At 42.8% G+C, this 20,321-nt stretch overlaps 1 protein-coding gene across 2 annotated transcripts in view; it reads left to right on the forward strand.

Moving 5' to 3' along the window:
- Positions 1–20,321, forward strand: part of cntn1a (contactin 1a) — a 68,322-nt gene that overhangs the window by 44,674 nt on the left and 3,327 nt on the right. For both annotated transcript variants that reach the window (XM_084364716.1, XM_084364715.1), the window contains exons 4-23: positions 503–629; positions 1,991–2,169; positions 2,535–2,630; positions 3,602–3,808; positions 6,459–6,558; positions 7,075–7,256; positions 7,467–7,591; positions 8,091–8,208; positions 8,516–8,663; positions 9,823–9,950; positions 10,545–10,717; positions 11,610–11,733; positions 15,006–15,167; positions 15,478–15,627; positions 16,709–16,779; positions 17,093–17,327; positions 18,806–18,909; positions 19,318–19,507; positions 19,661–19,773; positions 19,866–20,025. In XM_084364716.1, coding sequence (XP_084220842.1) covers positions 503–629; positions 1,991–2,169; positions 2,535–2,630; positions 3,602–3,808; positions 6,459–6,558; positions 7,075–7,256; positions 7,467–7,591; positions 8,091–8,208; positions 8,516–8,663; positions 9,823–9,950; positions 10,545–10,717; positions 11,610–11,733; positions 15,006–15,167; positions 15,478–15,627; positions 16,709–16,779; positions 17,093–17,327; positions 18,806–18,909; positions 19,318–19,507; positions 19,661–19,773; positions 19,866–20,025 — 2,892 coding nt within the window. The remainder of the gene's footprint in view (positions 1–502; positions 630–1,990; positions 2,170–2,534; positions 2,631–3,601; positions 3,809–6,458; positions 6,559–7,074; positions 7,257–7,466; positions 7,592–8,090; positions 8,209–8,515; positions 8,664–9,822; positions 9,951–10,544; positions 10,718–11,609; positions 11,734–15,005; positions 15,168–15,477; positions 15,628–16,708; positions 16,780–17,092; positions 17,328–18,805; positions 18,910–19,317; positions 19,508–19,660; positions 19,774–19,865; positions 20,026–20,321) is intronic.

Consider the following 20,321-nt stretch of genomic DNA (forward strand, 5'->3'; position numbering starts at 1 on the left):
AAAGGGGCTTCGGATTATGCTAAGTCAAGTTAGCATTTTCAGCACCAGGATTTGTATTAGCATGTAACAATATCATATCCGCTGGCAAGAGATGAATGTGTCACTGTGGTTTGGCACCTGAGTGAGCACATCTCTGTCATAATTAGCGTGATGGTGTGATTTGGAATAAAGCAGGGGCTTATTACTCTGCACCACGCCTGAAAGAGAGTTTTTGTGAACGCAATATTTGATTAGTTAAAGCTACAACAGGATTTCTAGAGGTGTGAGCATCCGTCAAAACCACAAACAAGGCTGAAATATTAAAAGGCAGGTCCACACACAGAGTCTAGTCGCTGTGTTTTTTATTGGACTTACATCTGAACCGTGCTGTCTCACTTTTTGATGGAACTGCCCCAGAACTGCCAGACAGCCGCCGAGCTCTAACACATTGAAATATCCTGTTTGTAAGTCCGACCCAGCTTGGTGTTATTTACCCCGGTCTCGTTTGTTTTGTTGTCGGCAGACGAAGCCACAGGTTACGGGCCAGTGTTTGAGGAGCAGCCGGTGGAGACCATCTACCCTGAGGAGTCGCCCGAGGCAAAAATCACCATGAGCTGCAGGGCCCGGGCCAATCCACCTGCCACATACAAGTAACATATGTTCCCCATAAACCCAGTCTCATTACTGCCCGCTGTGCATTCTGTGTGTCTCCCATAGCTCACCATCTCCCAGGCCGTGTTCACACGGGTTTAGGATCTGCCTTTTAATAGCAAGGTCACAAGGATATTTGTCTGAAGATCGATGCACCTAAAAGGCAATGTGCAATGTGTGTGACCATCCAGCAGTGCATGATTGGGTGATACGTTTTCAAGCCGTTCCCGAATAATTTTGTTGTCAAACAACCTGCAGAACTCATTTTGTTCACAGCAGATGCTTGTTTTTTTCCTCATGCTAACAATAATTTAAATGACAAAATATGACACGGCAGGAAACTTAATAACAAACAAGATGTTGCTCCTGCACCAGCAGCAACAGAGCAAACAGCACTGCCACCGTGTCTGCACCTCAAGGACATTATACATAGTCCTAATGGTGATTTGGAAATATATAAAAGCTCTGCCAATTGTATTGTGTTGAACGTGAAATGATTTTGTCATGATTACAATGAAATTATTTAAGCTAAAACATGATGAAATGAAACATTTAGGATCAAAGTGAAGAAAATTAATCAGTTAAAAAGTGTTTGTACTAAGCTGAGGTTGAGAAAGTTGAAGTTTCACGAGGACAGTGCAAAGATATCACCAGACCATCGGTCATTAAATGGAGAAATGAGCTAAGATGTCATAAGAATGAAATGAATCAGAATCAGAATCAGATATACTTTATTGACCCCCGAGGGGAAATTGCTTGCGTTACAGCTGCTCCCATTCATAGTCCCAGAAATATGCACTGATCATGAAAGTGGCAGTGACAGTGGCTTACGCTGTCCGGAGCAATGCGGAAATACATTCCTGAAGTATGATGTGCTCATAGTCTAAGAGATGTGAAGGGGGACCAATCAAAAAAATGAAAACTAAAATGATAAATGAAACTGCTTGGCATCCCCCAAAGCGGTTTCATTGTCAGTGAGCCTGGAATTAAATGTCAGTTTTAAAAGTGTTTGAGAGGGTTCATGTGCAGTACAGTCTGCTAGCCCTTTCAAAACATGAACTTTGGCATTGCTTTTATAGAAAACAGCTCTCAGTTTTTGAATTCTCCGTGAATTCTTATACTGTGTGCACCTGTTATTGCAAGAAAGGGCAACTGTAAAGTAAACTGGTTAGTTTTTGCTTTGAAGGGCCGAATGTCAGTTGTTTGCCACAGAGGACAAAACCACCCGCAATTAAGATACTGCATGACACAACTTACCCGACAAATTTCTCCTTGTTGTCTAATTGATTTGCTCCCATATCATACTTGACTGCTTTGATAATGCCCCAATGATTTGACCCTAACTGTTTCCTTGTCGCAGGTGGATGAAGGGCGACATGGACGTTGACTTGAATGCGGAAGGCAGCCACTACAGTTTAGTGGGAGGCAACTTGGTCATCAGCAACCCGATTAAAACCCAACACGTGGGAAAGTACTCCTGTTTGGCGAGCAACGTGTACGGCACGATCATCAGCCAGGACGCCTCGGTTCAGTTCGGATGTAAGTGGCCCAGATGAAGCCCTGTGTACAATGCGATGATGCACAGTACCGTGCAGAATCAGCTGAACTACTCCGGAGCTGTACTTTCATGCGTATTAAGCGCACTGCAATTGCGAGGACAGCTGGGACAAATCATAAGTGGTGTGCAAAATGGCGTGCAATGTGCAAATGGTGTATGATCTAATTTCTTGATGCCACCAAGACTAATGTGCTTTTTTATTAAAACTACAGCTCAATTCAAAAGCAGTTGTTGAACTTTATACAATCATTTAATGTATAGTGTAGATTTTATGGAAATGAGCTATAGGAGATATATGAATGTGTGAGCAGCTCTTACAGTTGATTTTCGTCTCTGCCTCTTTCAGACCTCGACCTTTTCTCGTCAGAGGAGAGGGAGTCGGTTTACGTGAAAGAGGGACAGGGGGCCGTGCTGCTCTGCGCCCCCCCACCGCATTACCCAGGTACAGCATGCGATGAGTGTGTGAGTGCGCTTCTCCTGAAGTGTTCCTACAAGATTACGCTCAACCTCCCTCATCATGCAGCATTAGCATCTGATTGATAAGTGGGCGGATGGAACAATGCCACAGCAGTTAGCACTGCTCCCTATTTTGATATCTGGTCCTTCTCTGCGTGGATCTTTTAATGTTCTGTCCTTGATTGTGTGGATTCTCTCCTCTGTGTGTCACCCGATCAGGTAAATGAAAATGAAAGTTTGACTGTGAATGTGATTATTATACATACAGCTTTTTTTAATCCTCATATCCACATTGAGGTTTTTATGGAACTGATGAACTGAATATGAAATGAAGTGGGGCTGAGATTGAATTGCCCTTCTAAATGTCCTTTAAGGTGTAAAAATAATGATATCACTGACTCTGTCACTGTCTCATTATCAGTTTAAAGCTCTTCTCTCAGATTGCACTCACCCCCATGTTGGGTTTGCTTGTATTCCCTCATGAGTGTACAAAAGGACGAACATAAGATTTTTCATCAGTCTCGTATTTAGTTCAGGCTAATAAGTCCTTAACACGGGTTGTTGTTTGCCTTCTTTTCTTTTACATTTATGTGGCCTCATTATTTTGCTGCTTTTCCATTTCATATGCTTTTCATATTCATGCTGATGCAAATCAGTCTGAAAGCGGTGTTAAGTCTCTCTCCATAGCGTCAGAATTACCTCAACAAGCCAATATGCTTAGTATGCCTCTCAGCAAAAAGAATTATAAGATTTCATCTGAAAGGTCAATAGATGCTTGAATAATAAATCCCCCTCAGCGCCCAACAATTGTGCTATTTTTATTTTGCATGCATTCAGATTATTCAGACAGAGTGAGCCAGCTTCACACCCAATCCCCTCGGCTCTTTCTGAAGCTTTTGTTGTGTGTCCAGGGTCTTGATTGACACGTGGCGTTTTACCGTGTCTCTTTCTGTGCAGCCGAGCTGTCATTCCGCTGGATCCTCAACGAATTCCCCACCTTCATCCCGCTGGACAAGAGGCGCTTTGTCTCCCAGATAACGGGTAACCTTTACATCTCCAAGGTGGACTCCTCGGACAGCGGCAACTACTCCTGCATCGCCTCCAGCCCGTCTATTTCCAAGAGCGTTTTCTCCAACTACATCCCCCTCGTACCTCTGGCTGAACGTTAGTACCTCACTTCTTACGACCCGTTGTCTGTCTCTGTTTTTCATAAATTTTGATTACATTGACACAAATGACCCACAAAGAAATCAAACTCTAGGTTGGTTTAATTATCCTGTACCACACTGATCACAGTAGGATATTATAGGCCACAATAATATTTGCAATGCGCTGCTATTAAGGCTTCTTACTCCAATATGTAAAGATTTATTGAGTTTCCATGTAAGTTCAATGCAACCTTGAATTACAACAGAGAGGTTGAGTACATGTCTCCCTAAAATGTCAATGGGTACCATAAAGAAATCTCTTTTACCAGGAAAATGAGGTGCGACTATCGAGCAGCAGCTAAAGTGGTTCTTAAAGAGATGAGATTCAAAAATAGGCTTGAAGATAAGAAGTGACTCTGCCCCGGCTGCAGCGAAATACTGCATTGATTTTCTTCTCCCGTCCCTGCTGATTCACCATGTTTAATCACAACAGGGCTTGTTTTGAATGTGATAAGGTCGTGCCACTGCTGTTGACTCTTTAAATGAGATTTACAGGAACAAATTAGCTCTGGAGTCGACCGACACGAGAACCTTCTTTAAGACGGATCTGGCATGTTATGAAGCACGAACTAGAACATGAACAGCCCCCGAGATAGAAAGCAATGTACTTAAGTTTGTTAATGCTCCGCCTGTTTGTGTGACCATACGTAAGAGGTACAAACACAAAACTACACGACTATTTTAACATTTTTGCTTGGGGGGCCTTCCCAGAATCCACCAGTTGTTCCGTTGTTTGATCTTATGTAACTTTGGCATGCTTCACCTGTGGCGGATGTGTTTTAAATAGTAGTAAACACAAACTAGAATGTTGTGTCCCGCCAAAGAGGTCAGGATTAGGACAGGGCACGGCAGTTGTTTGGGCTCTCTCATGCATACGTGAGTTATGAGATGCCTTCTGGGTATGACGTGACCTGTATTTAACTTTAACTAGTTTTTGTGTCTGTCTGTGGAGGGGACTGCATACCTTTGCATTTTGTTAGGGCTTTTCAAACGCCTTGTGTGTGTGTGCAGATAGGACGTCATGGTTGTGCAGGATAAGCCCTTGTAGGTTTTCAGAAACCTGGATGCTTCCTGGAGGGCTCTTCCATATATTTTCTTATTGGAAAACGAGTATTAGACAAACGTGAGAAATACAAGGTACAAATCTATGTTCCAAAATTGTTTTTCCCCTTTTTAGGTGAGAAATACAACGACACCTCCAAAACTCCCCACTTTGAGACAGAGAAGACAATCACGCATATGAAAAAAAACTAAATAAAATAAATATAACACGCACAAAAAAATAAATCAAATCAAACAGTGAGGAACGTACAATTAGAAGGATGCTCAATGTGCTTAGTTTGAAGAAAGGATGCATTGGGAATCTGTTGGAATCCAGAGATGTGAGAGTTTTTACAATGAGATAAAGGGCTGCCTTATTTTGTAGAAACTGCCAGATGAGATATTAAATTATTAAGCCAGGGTTTAGAAGAAAATGGATTTTGGCGTCTCCAAAATAACAGAATATGTCCACGGGCTACGAATGAGCAGAAAAGCAACAACATCAGAATCTTTGTAGTGAGACTGGCTTGTATAATGGCTATCAAGGGGCAGGGCTCTATTGTGATATTGATGTTTTAGCCCTTTCGCATCAAAGAAGCAAGACCAGACGTCAGCTAATTTTGGACAACACAAGTATGATCTGCTGGTGATTAGTTACATCCATCACAGCTATCAAGTATCATGCATCTCCCATAGACTTCAGAACGGCTGTCACAGCAGTCTGGCACCAAAGCAAGATTCAGTGACGTAATGACCCTTCCTTCTTTTTCAGGTTCCTTGATTGAAACCTGGATATACAAGCATGTGAACCTTATTCAGAAATCAGTCTCTGCAAAATGGGCAGGTGTTTTATCAACTGGAGTTATGTCAGCAGCTAGAACACAAACTTTTTTTATGATACTCAATGTATTTATGATCTAGACTGAAAAACAAGTGCAAGAACACCACTCACCATCTCACCATCTCAAGCTATCTGTCTTACTGCTGATCAGAAGACAAAAAATTAAACCACCAAATGATCTGGTGCTGTAAATTAACTGCTGAGGTAGATCAGTTGCCACAAAATGGCTGAGATGACGAGAAATCACAGGCGCATGTGATTCCACTCAGTATACTGCAAAATCTGTATCCCTGTCACACCAGAGAGAAAAATCAAGTTTTCATTATAAACTGCAGACTCTTACGACTGAGGCTGCAACAGACAAACCCAGTGGCTATGTGCCAGTACAACTTCCTTGGATAATACAAATACAAGCGACTGACATATATGGTCAAAACCACGGATACAGGTGTGCATGTAAATATAGTCTTTGTGTTGCTAACCTAGAAAATCTCGTCACATAGTGTTTTTTTGTGCGAGTGTCTCAGTAGGACATCTGAGTGAAGCTGCGTTTACAAAGGAGTGTCTTGTTGTTTCGTTTGACCCACTTAGGCAATAACAGAAGAAGAACAAACACTAAGATGGCTAAAATGATCACTAAATCATTTCGAGTCGTTCAGGCTTAGCAGCGAGAAATCGTTTTCACACCCGAGTCCTAATTCTCATCTGTTGTTATTCCTCTCAGGTCCCATCAGAAAATACCCCGCTGACCTCAAAGTGAAGTTCCCAGACACCACTGCTCTGGTGGGGCAGAACATCACCTTGGAGTGCTTCGCTTTGGGGAAGTAAGTGCGAGAGATCATTGATTTGCGTCTGCTTGTTGTGGTGCACCGTTCAAAATGTGCACCGTTTTGACTGCAAGATTTCATCAAAAATCTAGTAGAAGCTGAAGAGTCTCGTCTTCTAGGTTTCTAGTTTCGTAAAATTGGTCTCAAAGGACAATTTTAATGAATGTAAATTAAGTTTTGGAGGCTTCTCTGGGCAGTAAGGAATAAAGGTTACTCTGTTATTACTGGGGCATGAAATTACTCAATTTAAATGATGCAGTGACTGTTTACAATTCAAATACAAGAAATGTAAAGTAAGAGCGATGTATCAGTCTCTCAAACACTATATTTGTTCACCCCTAATGCATATTAAAGTGATGTTTGCTGTAGCCTAGACTGCCTTAGATCCTCGTCTATTTACCGAGCTAAATGATTTATAAAGCATGTTTGAGAATGAGGACGACTTGAGCGCAGCGGTGCATCACAAGTTGAAGCCTGGCTCGTGCATTATTTTTCTCTCTCCGCCCTTCCCAGCCCCGTCCCTGCGATCCGCTGGAAGAAGATAGACGGACAGCTGCCAACCAATCACGAGGTGCGGATGGCGGGGGCTCATCTGCACCTGTACAACGTGCAGTTTGAGGACGGCGGCACCTATCAGTGTGAGGCGGTGAACTCAAGGGGAAAGGACTACCACACCGCCCGTGTGTCTGTGGAAGGTAAGAAGTCAGCTAAGCTCACTCTGCGGGGTAAACTCACCAGCCCCTTGTTTTTATCAGTACATTTTCTCAGGTTTTTCTTTTCTGTTTTAGATCTAACACCTACTCCAATGCCTCAAGTATCACCTTGTGTCATATATTATTCAGCAGCTTTGTAGTGTTTTTACATTTTTCCCCAAACACTGTAACTTTGATTTTGCTCATTTGCAGCTTTCCCTGAGTGGGTGGAGCACATCAGCAGCATAGAGAAAGACCTCAGCAGCGATTACACCATGTCCTGCATGGCCAGTGGCAAACCTAAACCACGCATTCGCTGGCTGAAAAACGGAGAACTGGTAATATTCAAACCCATGAATCTTTATTGTCCTATAACTGAGCAGTTAAGCTAGAGCTGTAAAATGCTCACAGCCTCCTTGGCAGCTCTGTAAGGTCTCTCAAAACCTGTTTCAGTGTGGAGCTCAGGGTTGTTACAGTAGCACAGCAGTGACAGGAAGCTGGCACAGTGGGTGCGCATCATGTCAGGAAAAAGTACCTGTTGTTATCGAGCCGGTGCCAGCATGGGTTGTGTAACCCGCCATAGAAACAACTGTCATCGGGCCTGAAATATACCCATGAGAGAAGCAGGTGCAGTAGTGACAGCAGAGTGGGGGAGGCTGTTTGATATATGTGTCTGGATACATCATTATGCATTAATGAACTCCTCTCCCAGTCAAATGATCTAATTATCATCCGAACCCCGGTGAGTGTCAACAATCAACAGTTTGATTTCTAATCCTTTGAAATGAGGAAATGCAGAATGATATTTTAACGTCCCGCTCCTGTTATTTTCCGCAGCTTGACAGGAAAGAAATGAGGTTCAGCAGCTTGGCTTTCGACGATTCAGGGATGTACCAGTGCATAGCAGAGAGCAACCACGGAGTCATATATGCCAATGCAGAGCTGCGTGTGTTTGGTGAGTAACACTTTGGCCACAGCCGCAGCACAAATCACTGCATCAGAGATTTAAAGGTCACGTTTCGAGCTGACTCACTGGAGCTCATTGGGACAGATCATGTCAGATTTTGTAGAAGAAAAAAAAAATATATATATTTTTTTTAGCTGAAAAATAAGTTGAGCGTGTTACTAAAAATGGACAAATTTAAACTGGCACGCAAAATATGTCAGATCAGAACACTAGACATTTTTATGAATGTGGAATGTGTCATAAATGTATGCATGAGTGCAGTTTGTGATGAATAATCCACACTCCCCCTCCTCAGCCTGTGCTCCCACGTTTGAACACAACCCAGTGAAGAGAGTCCTGGCAGCTAAAAACGGCCGTGTGGTGATCGAATGTCGACCCAAAGCGGCTCCAAAGCCTACCTTCTCTTGGAGCAAAGACACTGAGCTGCTCTCCAACTCTACCAGGTGAGCGGGCTCTAATGAGATGGCACCCTTTGTTTTGTCCTCTGATCTGTGAATCATACACGAATATGTGTTCAGCCAGAGAGGCTGTTTTATCATGGCACAGTTCTTTCTTTGTAATATTTAATGAAAATATTCGTCAACCTTTTTTTTTTTCTGTGACTGTGAGACATATCTGGGTCGTATTAACACAAGGACACGTATCTGGATTTAAAGGCGATCCCCTCAAGAGTAGAGCGACACATACAGTACAGTGATTTTGGGGTTAGTGGATTAATAGATCAGTAGATCGAAAGAGAACTATTTTGATAATCAATCGATTGTTTACAACACAGCTTCTTAAATATAAGGATGTGATGCTTTTTTGTGTCATTTATGGTAGTAAATGAAGAAACTTTGGGTTTTGGACTGTCGGCTCGACAAAAGAAGAGCTCGACATTTATCGTGACAACAAACGCAGGATTAAGCGATAATAAAAATAATTGTTAATTGCAGCCCTAGAGCTATTTAAACTCCCTAAATCTACTGTATATGCCAGACAGATCTTTAGTGTTGTTTGTCAGCGAGCACTGCTTTGCTGTCTGTCACTGGTTGACATTAAGCTCATTCTCAAGCTCATCAGCGTGGACAGACAGGATGCGTAAACCCCTGCCTTGTGCTCCTCACTGACAAAACAAGCCTAATCTGTGAGCTCTAAAACCCCCAACTCTTTCCCCCACCCTGCATACCCCCACGCACCACAGTGGGACTCATAGAGGAGGAGCACCGGCCAAATTACTATGCAGCATATGCCTCACTAATACTCTCCATGGTGGCTGTCTGCGTGAGAGTGGTAGTGGAGTAGTGACGGGGCAGCTCTATTTTTCATGCATGAATATGAAATATGCAGAGAAGAATGAATCAAACATTGTTGCCCTGCCTTCAGCGCAATTTAATGTTGCATCTTGCTTAGTAGTTTTAAGATCACACACCTTTCTCTTGGAAAACCATATATCCATTATGGAACTGTCGAACTTTCAGAGTACCCTCATCATTTTTCATCACCCACATATTAATGGAAAAACACTCGCTGGACTCTTGACCTTCATATTGTGCTGAATATTTTATATTGCACAGCTCTATCTCACCAGTGTGTGAAGAATTCACTCTGGTTCCTCCTCAGGGTGTTCATCTGGGAGGACGGGAGCCTGGAGATCCTCAATGTGACGCGAGCAGATGAAGGCAGGTACACCTGCTTCGCTGAGAATGACCGGGGCAAAGCCAACAGCACGGGCTCTCTGCTGGTTACAGGCAAGTTCTAGCTAATGAACTTAATTAAAAAATCTCTCTATAACCTCTTTTTTGTGATGTTTCTGGGGCAGTTGGTGTAGCTTTGACTGATGTTGGCCTTCACTGCCAATCATCCCTGTCACTCTCAGGCCTAGCAAACAGTCCTGACCTCCAAATGTCTGCTGTTGTTGAATTATGGTCCTCTGAGCAGATTGACAGTATACAGACTACCGGTGGAAATTCACTCACTCCCCAAGGACGGTGGCATGTGGATTGAAGTCCCCATACTGTTCAATGAAAGATGAGTTGAGGACTTGAGTTATGAACTTGTTGAGATAGTTTGATTGAATAGCGAATAACACAGTTGATATGAGTTTTGTGCGTGTCGTTTTCTTTCTGTCGACATGCAATCTCAGCTGTCAACCACTTTCAGTTTTTTACAGTTGATCTCCGGTGATGCTGGATGCACAGCTCTTTTCTGCCCTCTTCTGGACATTTGGGCACATTGAACGACTACCCCTGTACACCACTATGTGTGTCTACTAAGACATTTCATTGAAGTCATTAACCTGCGTTATTGTTCTGCATCACTCATTCTCCTGTGTTTCCCCCCAGAGTCCACGAAGATCACCTTGGCACCGTCCAACTCTGACGTTAAAGTGGGTGAAAACACCAGGATGCAGTGCGCCGCGTCACATGACAGCTCTCTGGACATCACCTTCATCTGGTCCCTGGATGGACGCGTCATTGACCTGGACAAGGACAGTCAACACTACGAACGCACCCCGGTTAGACATCATGTCAATTATTTTCGAGAGAAACAAACATCAGTAATCAAAGATAAAAATTGATATCCCCCAAATTTGCCCTAACTGCAAAATCTCAACTCTTGCCTGGAGTTCGTCCACATCAAATCATATTTGAGGTTAGGTTGATGTCTGTAATATTTTTATTGGAGTACCTTAAATGGAAAAGTACAGCCTTCTTTAAATGACTCTAAAATCAATTTCACATTCCTTCCCTGAGTGGAATAGTGCATTGTAGATCTGTTTAATAGCAATTTCCGCTAACATCCATTATAGTTGACATGACCTACGGTACTCTCTCTATACTGCAGCTCTAACTGCAGGTTAGTGGTTAACATTTCCCATTTGTCTCTCTGCCCACTAGGAAAGCACCATATTATGATTGTGATTGATGATTCCTCATTTTTGTACACAAGGAGGATTTTCCCCTCGTAAAAATGGGGTCCAGTTCCATTTAATGCTGTTTGTCTGGTATTAAGCAGCAAGTTCGACGCAGTCATGTGTTTTTTCGAGTGCTTTTTCATGATTGTAACAGTGAGACTGCTGCCCAGAGCAAACACAGTGCGCAGCTTGGCATTTCTTAACAGGAGAAAAGGTGATAGACCTTTATCTGAAGCCCGTGTCCAGCTCCCTTAATTGGATGCTCAGGTATCTCACTCCCTACAGTTCTGCCGAGTTCATAAGTAACCAAAATTATATCTCCTTTTTTTTATTTTTCAAGATGAGTTTCAGACTGAGACAACTTTCTAACATGATAAATTTGCTTTGACAAGCACACAGTGGGAAAGCTTTGCCTCGTGATTTAGGATGTTTTGCTCACTCCTCAGTGACCTGCTCTCATTCTTTTGATCTGTTTTTGTTTTGTTTTGTGCAGAATGGAAGCTCAAACGGCGAGCTGCTGATCAAGAACGCCCAGCTGAAGCATGCTGGACTCTACACCTGCATGGCGCAGACAACCATCGACAATGTTACCGCCTCTGCCCAGCTGGTTGTGAGGGGTGAGTCATGAGTGGTGCAATCACAATACGCATATTCATAGAGTCATCCGACTGCATCTGAAAACATATTTTCTCAATCAGATTCTTACTAGGAGCGTCAGGATCCTACATAATAGCACTACTCACTGTTAGTTTTGGTTATTTTGCATGAGACAGTGGGAAATTTCCATGTCACATACTTACTCACATGCCCCAATCAGAATTGGGTCACATTTGCATCAAAATGTGACCTGTGACGTCTATTAAAATGAGCACAAGATTCTTGAAGAGGCTCTGTGGAACTTCTGTGTTGTGCTGGAAGCCGGTCCAAACTCATGTTTGCTGCTGTTGCTCTCTGTAAGTGGAGCGGAGAGAGGCACTGAGACGAGGCACTCGAGAACGTGCACAAAGTCACATCATCTGGACTGTCGTGGAAAATCTGATCCAAGTCCGTCACAAAAAAATCCACAGTCCAGCAGCGTTTAACAACTCAAAACAAATCGTCCACAGACTTGTATAGACAACTGACAGAGACGGGGAAGGTCTTATTTTTCATGTCACATTACAATCGGCTCACATATGACCAACAAACAAGTGATGAATGCATGTGAATTACTATAGATTGTTACAAAGAACACGTTTAAATAAGTCTGCAGTTCATCCTTATTCTTAATATACGGCTAGGAAGTGTTTGCGTGTCAAAAAACGAGAGAGGAAACACAGATTGAGATAACACAAGTACTGTATGTTCTCCAGCACGAGTTTGGAGGGAGGAAAATCTCTCCAGAATAACCAGACCGTAGCCTTTTTGCCAGATAATCTGTCAACCCCGAGTCTCCACACGAAAAGAAAGTGAGGGAGAAAAAAACAATGGGAGGAAAGGCCCAAGTGTCCTCGTGCACAAGAAAGAAACACACACACTCACACATACAGGGAGCACTAACTATCTTCCACTCAGAAAAGGTCAGCCAAACCTGTTAGGAGGTCTGCTTAAAGATGACGCAGTTAATTACCATTAACTGGCTGCAGCCTTTCTGCAAATGCAAAAAATCCAGATTGCATTTTTTGGCTACACTGTATGTGTGCACATAACAGATTAGGTCATTATAATCCCCCAAAAGTCCAGGCAGGCAAAATAACTTGGAAAATAAATTAAAGTTTTTGCAGGAAAGTTTGTCATTTTAATGGGGTGTTAGTAACAAGCTGTGCTGTCCATTATAAGACACATTAGTAGTGAATTGAATGAAAAGCACTTTTTGTAAAGCGGTGAGAGCTGCTGGCATTACGGGAACTACTATGTTTATGGGTATGAGTTGTGTAATGCCGTGTGATGAGTGTCTGATGACTAAAGCGTGTAGGACATCATAGATTTCTATCTTTCACCACAATATTTTGATACGGAGCACCGCTGATTTCAGGACTTGTTCTTCCAACCTCGTACAGATTTCAACACGCACAAAATCAACCCTGCCAAACACTCACAGTGCTCTGTCTGTCATTTACTGTATTTCACCTCCTGGATGATTCATCAGGCTTTGTTTTCACCCTCCACTTCCTGATGAGTGAGAGCTTGCCTTACAGCCCTCCCCCCGGGCCTTGAAACAGGCCCAGTGTTGGCGGACAAAGGGTCTCTTCAGATAGGAACCCAAGAACCCTCACAGTGATCTGGTTGCCAGTGATCCCTGTTGTGCCCTGGGTGTGCTGCCACCGCTGCTGCTTTCTGAGCAGGTGCTGACAGATGGCCAGGTGAACGCACGGCGGCCGCCTGTGACGTTTCCCAGAGTGGAACCAAAACACAGGCCCTGGGCCGCTCCTAATGGAGTGCCGAATGCCAACAGTCCGGGGTGCAGCGAGGGAGAGATGAAAGACAGCCATTTATCACGGCAGATGAGGAAGCAGATCTGCTTCAGGAGATTGTCCGACCTAAAAACACAGCTCTGCACCTGTAGGGTGTTATTAGTAGGGATTTGAGATAGGGAGAAGAGCTGTTTTCATATGACAGGTGTGTCTGTTATTGCAGCGTAATGTTACAGCCTTGCCAGTGTCGAAATGCGGCCGTGCTAATGTAAGTGTCCGTGAATTAGGAAAGCTATTCCTAAATGTTATTGAATTTGGTTCTTAGGAAAGAGTGCGTCACTTAGTAGATAGCATTGAAGCTTATCAGTACAAACACATTGCGCTAAGCATCCATATGATACAGTATTGAAAAGACTCTGAATCTGCATCATGTTACATTCCTTACATTGAATCGTAGAAAAATAAACCTGCACTGTAGATTTTTTACTACTTGCTCTCTCTCCTGACTCTTCGAGGAGAGGAGAGGCTTAAGGGCTGTCCGGCTTTGGCTGTCTAATCGCCTTACTTGTCTCGGCTCATATTCATGACTTGGAAAAAGTCAATCCTGGCTGATTTCTGAGGCTGTGGGTTGGGAGGCTAACCCTGGCGCAGTCTGGGTTTTCTATTAGGCCATTTCTACGTTCCAAAGGGAAGAATCAAGAGGAGCAGGAGGACCAAGAGAAACATTGGATTCAAAAGCCTTTGCATAAGCTTTAGTTCATATATGTCAATGGGCTCCAAGCTCTAATGCGTTAATCCATCTTTCTTTACTGATGTCTTTTAAAGAAGAGACTAAAAAGAGGAAATGTAGGGGCTTTGGTGTGCTGTGTTTCATATGCATCAAACAGTCCTCTTGCTGGAGACTGGTGTTGAAGTTGTTAAAAGGCTGGGGACTTTTGCCAAGAATTTCCCCATGAGCTTGAATAAAGATAAGGCTCTTTCAATAACACTATACCCTCTTTCTCTTTGTCTACAATTTCTGAGCAAGTAGGACATTCACAGCCTGCCTGAGGGAGATTTCAAAGTGGAAATTTAAAGGGACAGTTCATCCTTAAAATAAAAAATACATATTTTACTCTTACCTGTAGAGCTATTTATCCATATATATTTTTTTGGGTGTGAGTTGCTGCGTTTTGGAGATATCAGCCATAGAGATGTCTGCCTTCTCTGGTAGATAACGGAATGGAACTCGCCATGTTTTTTAAGAGAGGGCAGACACCGCTACAGATTATATCTCCAAAGCTTGGCAACGAACAATCTAGACACCAATCTAGAAGGATAAAAAGCACTACAGGTAAAAGGAGAACAAGTATGTTTGATTTTGATGTCAAGTGTCCCTTTTAAACTTGTGAACTTCAGGCTAAGGGACAGTGTCACCAGTCTCATCAGTCACAACTGTGCAGCGACACCATCCAACAACACTTTAAACTCGTCTCTTGTCCTTCTCTTTACTCCAGGTCCCCCTGGTGCCCCCGGTGGGGTGCGAGCGACGGACAAAACTGACAAGAGCGTGACGCTGCAGTGGAGCCGCGGAGCAGACAACCACAGCCCCATCTCCAAATATACCATCCAGTACAGGGACTCCTTCTCTGGGGATGTCTGGAAGACTGCCACTACATGTGAGAACTCCAGCGCACTAGTTGGACAAATAAACACTGTCGACTTAATGCTGAGCTGGCTCTGATGTTATAATAATTTAGGTCATGCCACATAGCGATACTGCAGGCCTACATGGTGGTTAATGTCTCTTAAAGATGGCTACAATATAATTAAGTCATGCCTTGAGGACTTAAAATATAGGAATGAAATCCAAAAATGGAACTTCATTGTTGTTTTAAGGATATTTTTTGTTAGATTGTATAATGCTTAAACATACCGTGCTGTAGCCCTAGAAACGTTGTAAAGTGAAATCTGTGCATTTCTCTGTAGCTCCTGCAGATGTGGAGGGGAACGAGGAGACGGCCACAGTGGTGGATTTGTTCCCCTGGACAGAATATGAGTTCAGGGTGATTGCCACCAACACTCTGGGGACAGGAGAGCCAAGCAGCCCGTCAGTTAAACACAAAACCCTGCAAGCAGGTAAGATCATGTCCTGATACACAACATTTTTTCTCACGTACACAGGTATTTTTGGAAATAGGGTTTTAGGTGAAAATCATGTCCAGACACATGTGTGTGCCATTGTAAACAGGAAGCAGATTGTATACTTTAAACAAGGCAGGGAAACGTGACTGCTCTTCACAGCATCTTCTTGGATAAGACTTAGCAGCCATTTTCTGTCTCTCTTTTCCATCGTTGTATTGTCAATGTCCATTTAGTGTCTTTCTAAAAATGACGTTAAACAACACAACATCGATTCTGTCTCCTTACAAACTCAAATACTTTGAAATTATAGTACATAAACCAATTTCACATTTGTCAGTGATGCAACAAACATTCATTTTCCAAAAAAACTTAAAGACTGAAAACAGCGTTTCTAAATATGTTCACCCTCAGAGGAGTTTTCCAAACGCTCGTTTTCAGTGACCTAAAATGCCGTTTACGTGTGTACGAACGGCCGAACGAAAAAGAAAAAGTTTTGCTTTGAGAAATAGCCGTGTACGCGTGGACAGGGCCTCTTCTAACTTCAAAGGTCACGGAAATGTGGTCCCAAAAGTCCAGCTTTCCATTCTGATATTTATTCTTCATCATTCTATTATGGCACTGTTTACTCATGTTAAGTATCGCTGTAGAAATGAGTCAGCAGAAATCCCATCAAGCAGCACTTCTTACAGCAGACGCACGCTGCCAAACTCACCACACAAACCTCTACAAATGAGCACTTTGCTGAAACTGTATACTGAAATTCAATTATAAAATGGAAATCACAGGCCCGCAGTAACCTCTCTTAAAAAAACAATCATCTTTTGAGAGTGAGCTACTGGACTCAAGGCAGAACAAGAGAACTTTTGCCTCTCTGTCTCCTTCAGTGGCAAGCATCCCACACTGGCATTAAGGTGTTGCATTTGGCACGGGAGAAGACATTGATATTGTACTTGCAGAGGAAAGATGTTTCAGTACTGCTGCCAGGGATAGGTTATACAGCCTGTGTGGGTTGGCGTTGTTTGTGTGGATTCTTAGCATGTGGGCTCAGAGTTTTGCTGTTGCTGTCTCATTGTAGTTCCTGTGGTGGCGCCCTCGGACGTCGGCGGGGGCGGAGGGACTAGCAGAGAGCTGACCATCACGTGGACGGTAGGTCCGGACTTTCCACTGGGATCAAGGGGGAACAGGGTCATGTTAAAGCTCACAGACAGGAGACATGCAACTGTTATAGTGATTGTTATACTTCTGATTTGGAAATGTAATTTGATGACACTAACCTGTATTTATGTTCAAAATGCCTCTAAGAAAAAAATGATAACATGCCGAAATGAATTAAATAGAAGCAGATAGATGAGGTTTCATCTATTTGGTACAGCTCTACACACCAGGGACAAGAGGCTTAAGAGGTGTTGGGTAAACCATTCGCCACATTAACACGATTATTTGATGTTTCTCTCTTCAGCCCGTACAGCCACAGTACTACTACGGACCTAACTTTGGCTACATCGTGGCCTTCAAACAAGAAGGCAAATACGAGTGGATGAAGGTGATGGTAGCCGACCCCCAGGCCAACCGCTACGTCCACAAAGACTCCTCCATCCCTCCGTCGGCAGAGTTTCAAGTGAAAGTCAAAGCGTACAACAGTATAGGAGAGGGACCCTTCAGCCTTACAGCCTTAATTTATTCTGCGCAGGATGGTAAGCAAGCACTGAAGAGATTCACAGCTCTCAACACTGAAGCGTCGAAAGGGAAAATGTGCTCTGAAAACGACGTCACAGATCAACCTGGTCCTGTTTTCTCAGTATCACAGAGAATGAGGAATTCTTCAATATGCCAACACTCTGCTATTTCAATCTGTCATTGTCAGCTGCTTATCACAAGGAGGGTTTTCAATGGAGTCGGACCCTTTTAATAGGAGTTCTCATGTATAGTTGTGAGGAATTTTAATACCCCTTGAAAGTGAAGCCATCTTCCCCCTGCTCTCTCTTTCCTTGCAGGGGGATTATCATGATCTATGTAGCATGAACCAGAAAGCTGATAATTCGCCCAAGGATGCAAAGCATTTAGCCTAGTTATTAACTTCCACTGACAGACAGTTGAGATAACCACCGGCAACCCAGACATGATGGGTTAAAGAGATGCCCCGTTGCCATGGTAACTCACTTTGGGAACCATTTGCCGTTTGAGTGTCTATTATTTTACAGCTAAGCCTGCTAAACGTTCTGCCTCGAGGGGTGTGGCCATGTGCACTGTGTGCAGTGTTGTTTCTGTGCGTTGGTTTCTGTGTGCAGCACAACAGCAGTATGTGACGGGCTGTTGGTTCAGGGCCCAGTTTGACAATTTAACATTTAAGGACAGTTTCCTGGCTGTGGCAGCCTATACAGAGTGTATAACTGGCACGTAAGTCTTGGAGAAGTGTTCAGTGAAGGAATGTGAGCCAAGACAGATTCTGTCACTTCACTTGTTCCCTGCAGCGATTGAGTCACAGTACTGAAATGATGCTGACGCACCACTGAGAGAACAATCATATTAGTGAGGAAGGAAATGCTGTATCGCTTATGTTTTATCAGGGTAATGGATCCATTAGTGTGTGAGGTGCACAGGTCGATATGAATACATTCATATAAAATATGCTACATTGGAGTTTTGTGTTGAATGAGATCCTAATTCAACGGAGGCTATCTAAGAGATTATTTATCTTTTTGTTATTCTTATATAAGGAAGATTATCTAGAAGGATGTTTTTCTGTTGTTGTGGTATTTGTACTTATTGTTGTTGTTCATGATAATTTTATCTTTTGTGAATTTTATCATCACCAAGATAACTTTCCTAATTATGAAACCTGTCTACATTCAGTTGAATGCCCCTTACCCCTTTCTCCAGTCTGCACTGGATTAGGCCCTAATCAGGGCATGTGAGTCTTTGTATTGTTTGACTCTGTTGAAGACACACATTGCGTCAAAACGTTAGTCATTTAATAAAGTTTGTTGCCTTAATCCTTGTGCTCAAGTATTGTTTGGACTGTATTCCAGGTCTTTCCTGATACCATGAAATATGCTATAATGGAGTTTTGTGTGTGCAATATAAAAATGACCTCTGTAGGACACGTCATTGTAAATGGTTCCCTTTTTGTATCCTATTTATTTACCAAACTGCACTTTGTGTTTCTCCTCAGCTCCATCTGAAGCTCCTGTCATTGTGAACGGCAAAGCTCTCTCCGCCACAGAAGCCGTCGTGTGGTGGGCGCCTCTCACACAGACCAATATAGACGGATACCAGGTCAGCAGAAACTTTTACTGAGGCTTTCTGGAAAAAGAAATTCTACCTTACAGGTCCTGTATCAGCAAAAATAAATGTTTTGGTGATTTGGTTAAAACTGCTGGATTTAGGCACCACATTGCTGGAAAAAGCACAATAATAAACACATTAATTTATTTCAGTATTTTACAAACAGCTTTATGAATTAGATAGTCACTATTTTTCTAATTCTGACCCATTAGTTGAACTTTTATATCTGCTTGTTTTCATAAATTAGCTTTGTATCTATCTTAATTTTACTTATTTACTTGTGGTTTGCTTTTTTTCTTTTCTTGTACTATGAATCACTTCTTATATGTGCTGTCAAACAAGGACAGTACACCAGGTTTTGGATCCGAGCCATCTCACCTGTGTCCCTGTTTGTCCCAGGTGAAGTACTGGAGGAATCATGAAGACAGCGAGGGCGGGGCCCAGCGGGTTGTGGTACCTGGCACCAAGGACCACACCAGGCTGGAGGGTATGAAGGCCAACTCCAACTACCTTGTTGAAGTTCGGGGCTACAACTCTGCAGGATACGGGCCACCCAGCGAGCACCTCGCGATTCACACCAAGAAAGCCCGTATGTTGTGCTTTAAAGCGGTTCAGAATTGACCAGCAGGGATCTGCATAGAAAACAATGTGGATCTCAAAGCCATGTTTAGTCCCTTTTAATAAGAAATGTGTCATTTTGATTTTAAGTGTTATTCATGACCATTTATGTGTTTTTTACCAGCTCCAAGTCAAGCCCCCAGAATAACTGGTCATAAGTTAAAGGGCCAGACAGTCAATATCGCCTGGGAAAAAGTGGAACCGATGCCTGATGAGGCGTCGATAGATGGTTACAAAGTGAGTATTATACCACATTTACCTTTATTATACCCAGTATAATCTCTTAAACGTACATATCTTATGCACTATATGTATATGTGCACACCTAGGTGCTGTACAGGAAGCAGGGCCACTCCACAGGCACTCTGTACACAACCAGTAAACAGTCCATAGACATTCCCCTGGCAGCAGATGGGAGCTCATATGTGGTGGAGGTCCGGGCGCACACAGAGGGGGGAGATGGGGCTGTGGCACAGATCAAAATCACAGGTATCACACACCCTCAACCATTTACCCTTCATTCACAATCCTGAATAATGTAAGATAACATTTATGATCTTTGTTTATGGCCATATCAACAAAGCTTTGGATTTTTCAGCTATTTTCTCCTGTTTATTGCTATTCTGAAGTAAAAAGACTTGATTTATAGTTTTATTTTAACATTTTTATGTAGTAATAGTGAGAATATATCGTGAAACAATATTTTTACGACCTCAAACTGTTCTATAATGGTATTTTGAGTGATTATGACCACATATTTTACATTTTTATATGTGCCTGTGTAA

This window comes from Pagrus pagrus (genome assembly GCF_965226575.1).
Source record: "Pagrus pagrus genome assembly, chromosome: 10".
Lineage (NCBI taxonomy): Eukaryota > Metazoa > Chordata > Actinopteri > Spariformes > Sparidae > Pagrus > Pagrus pagrus.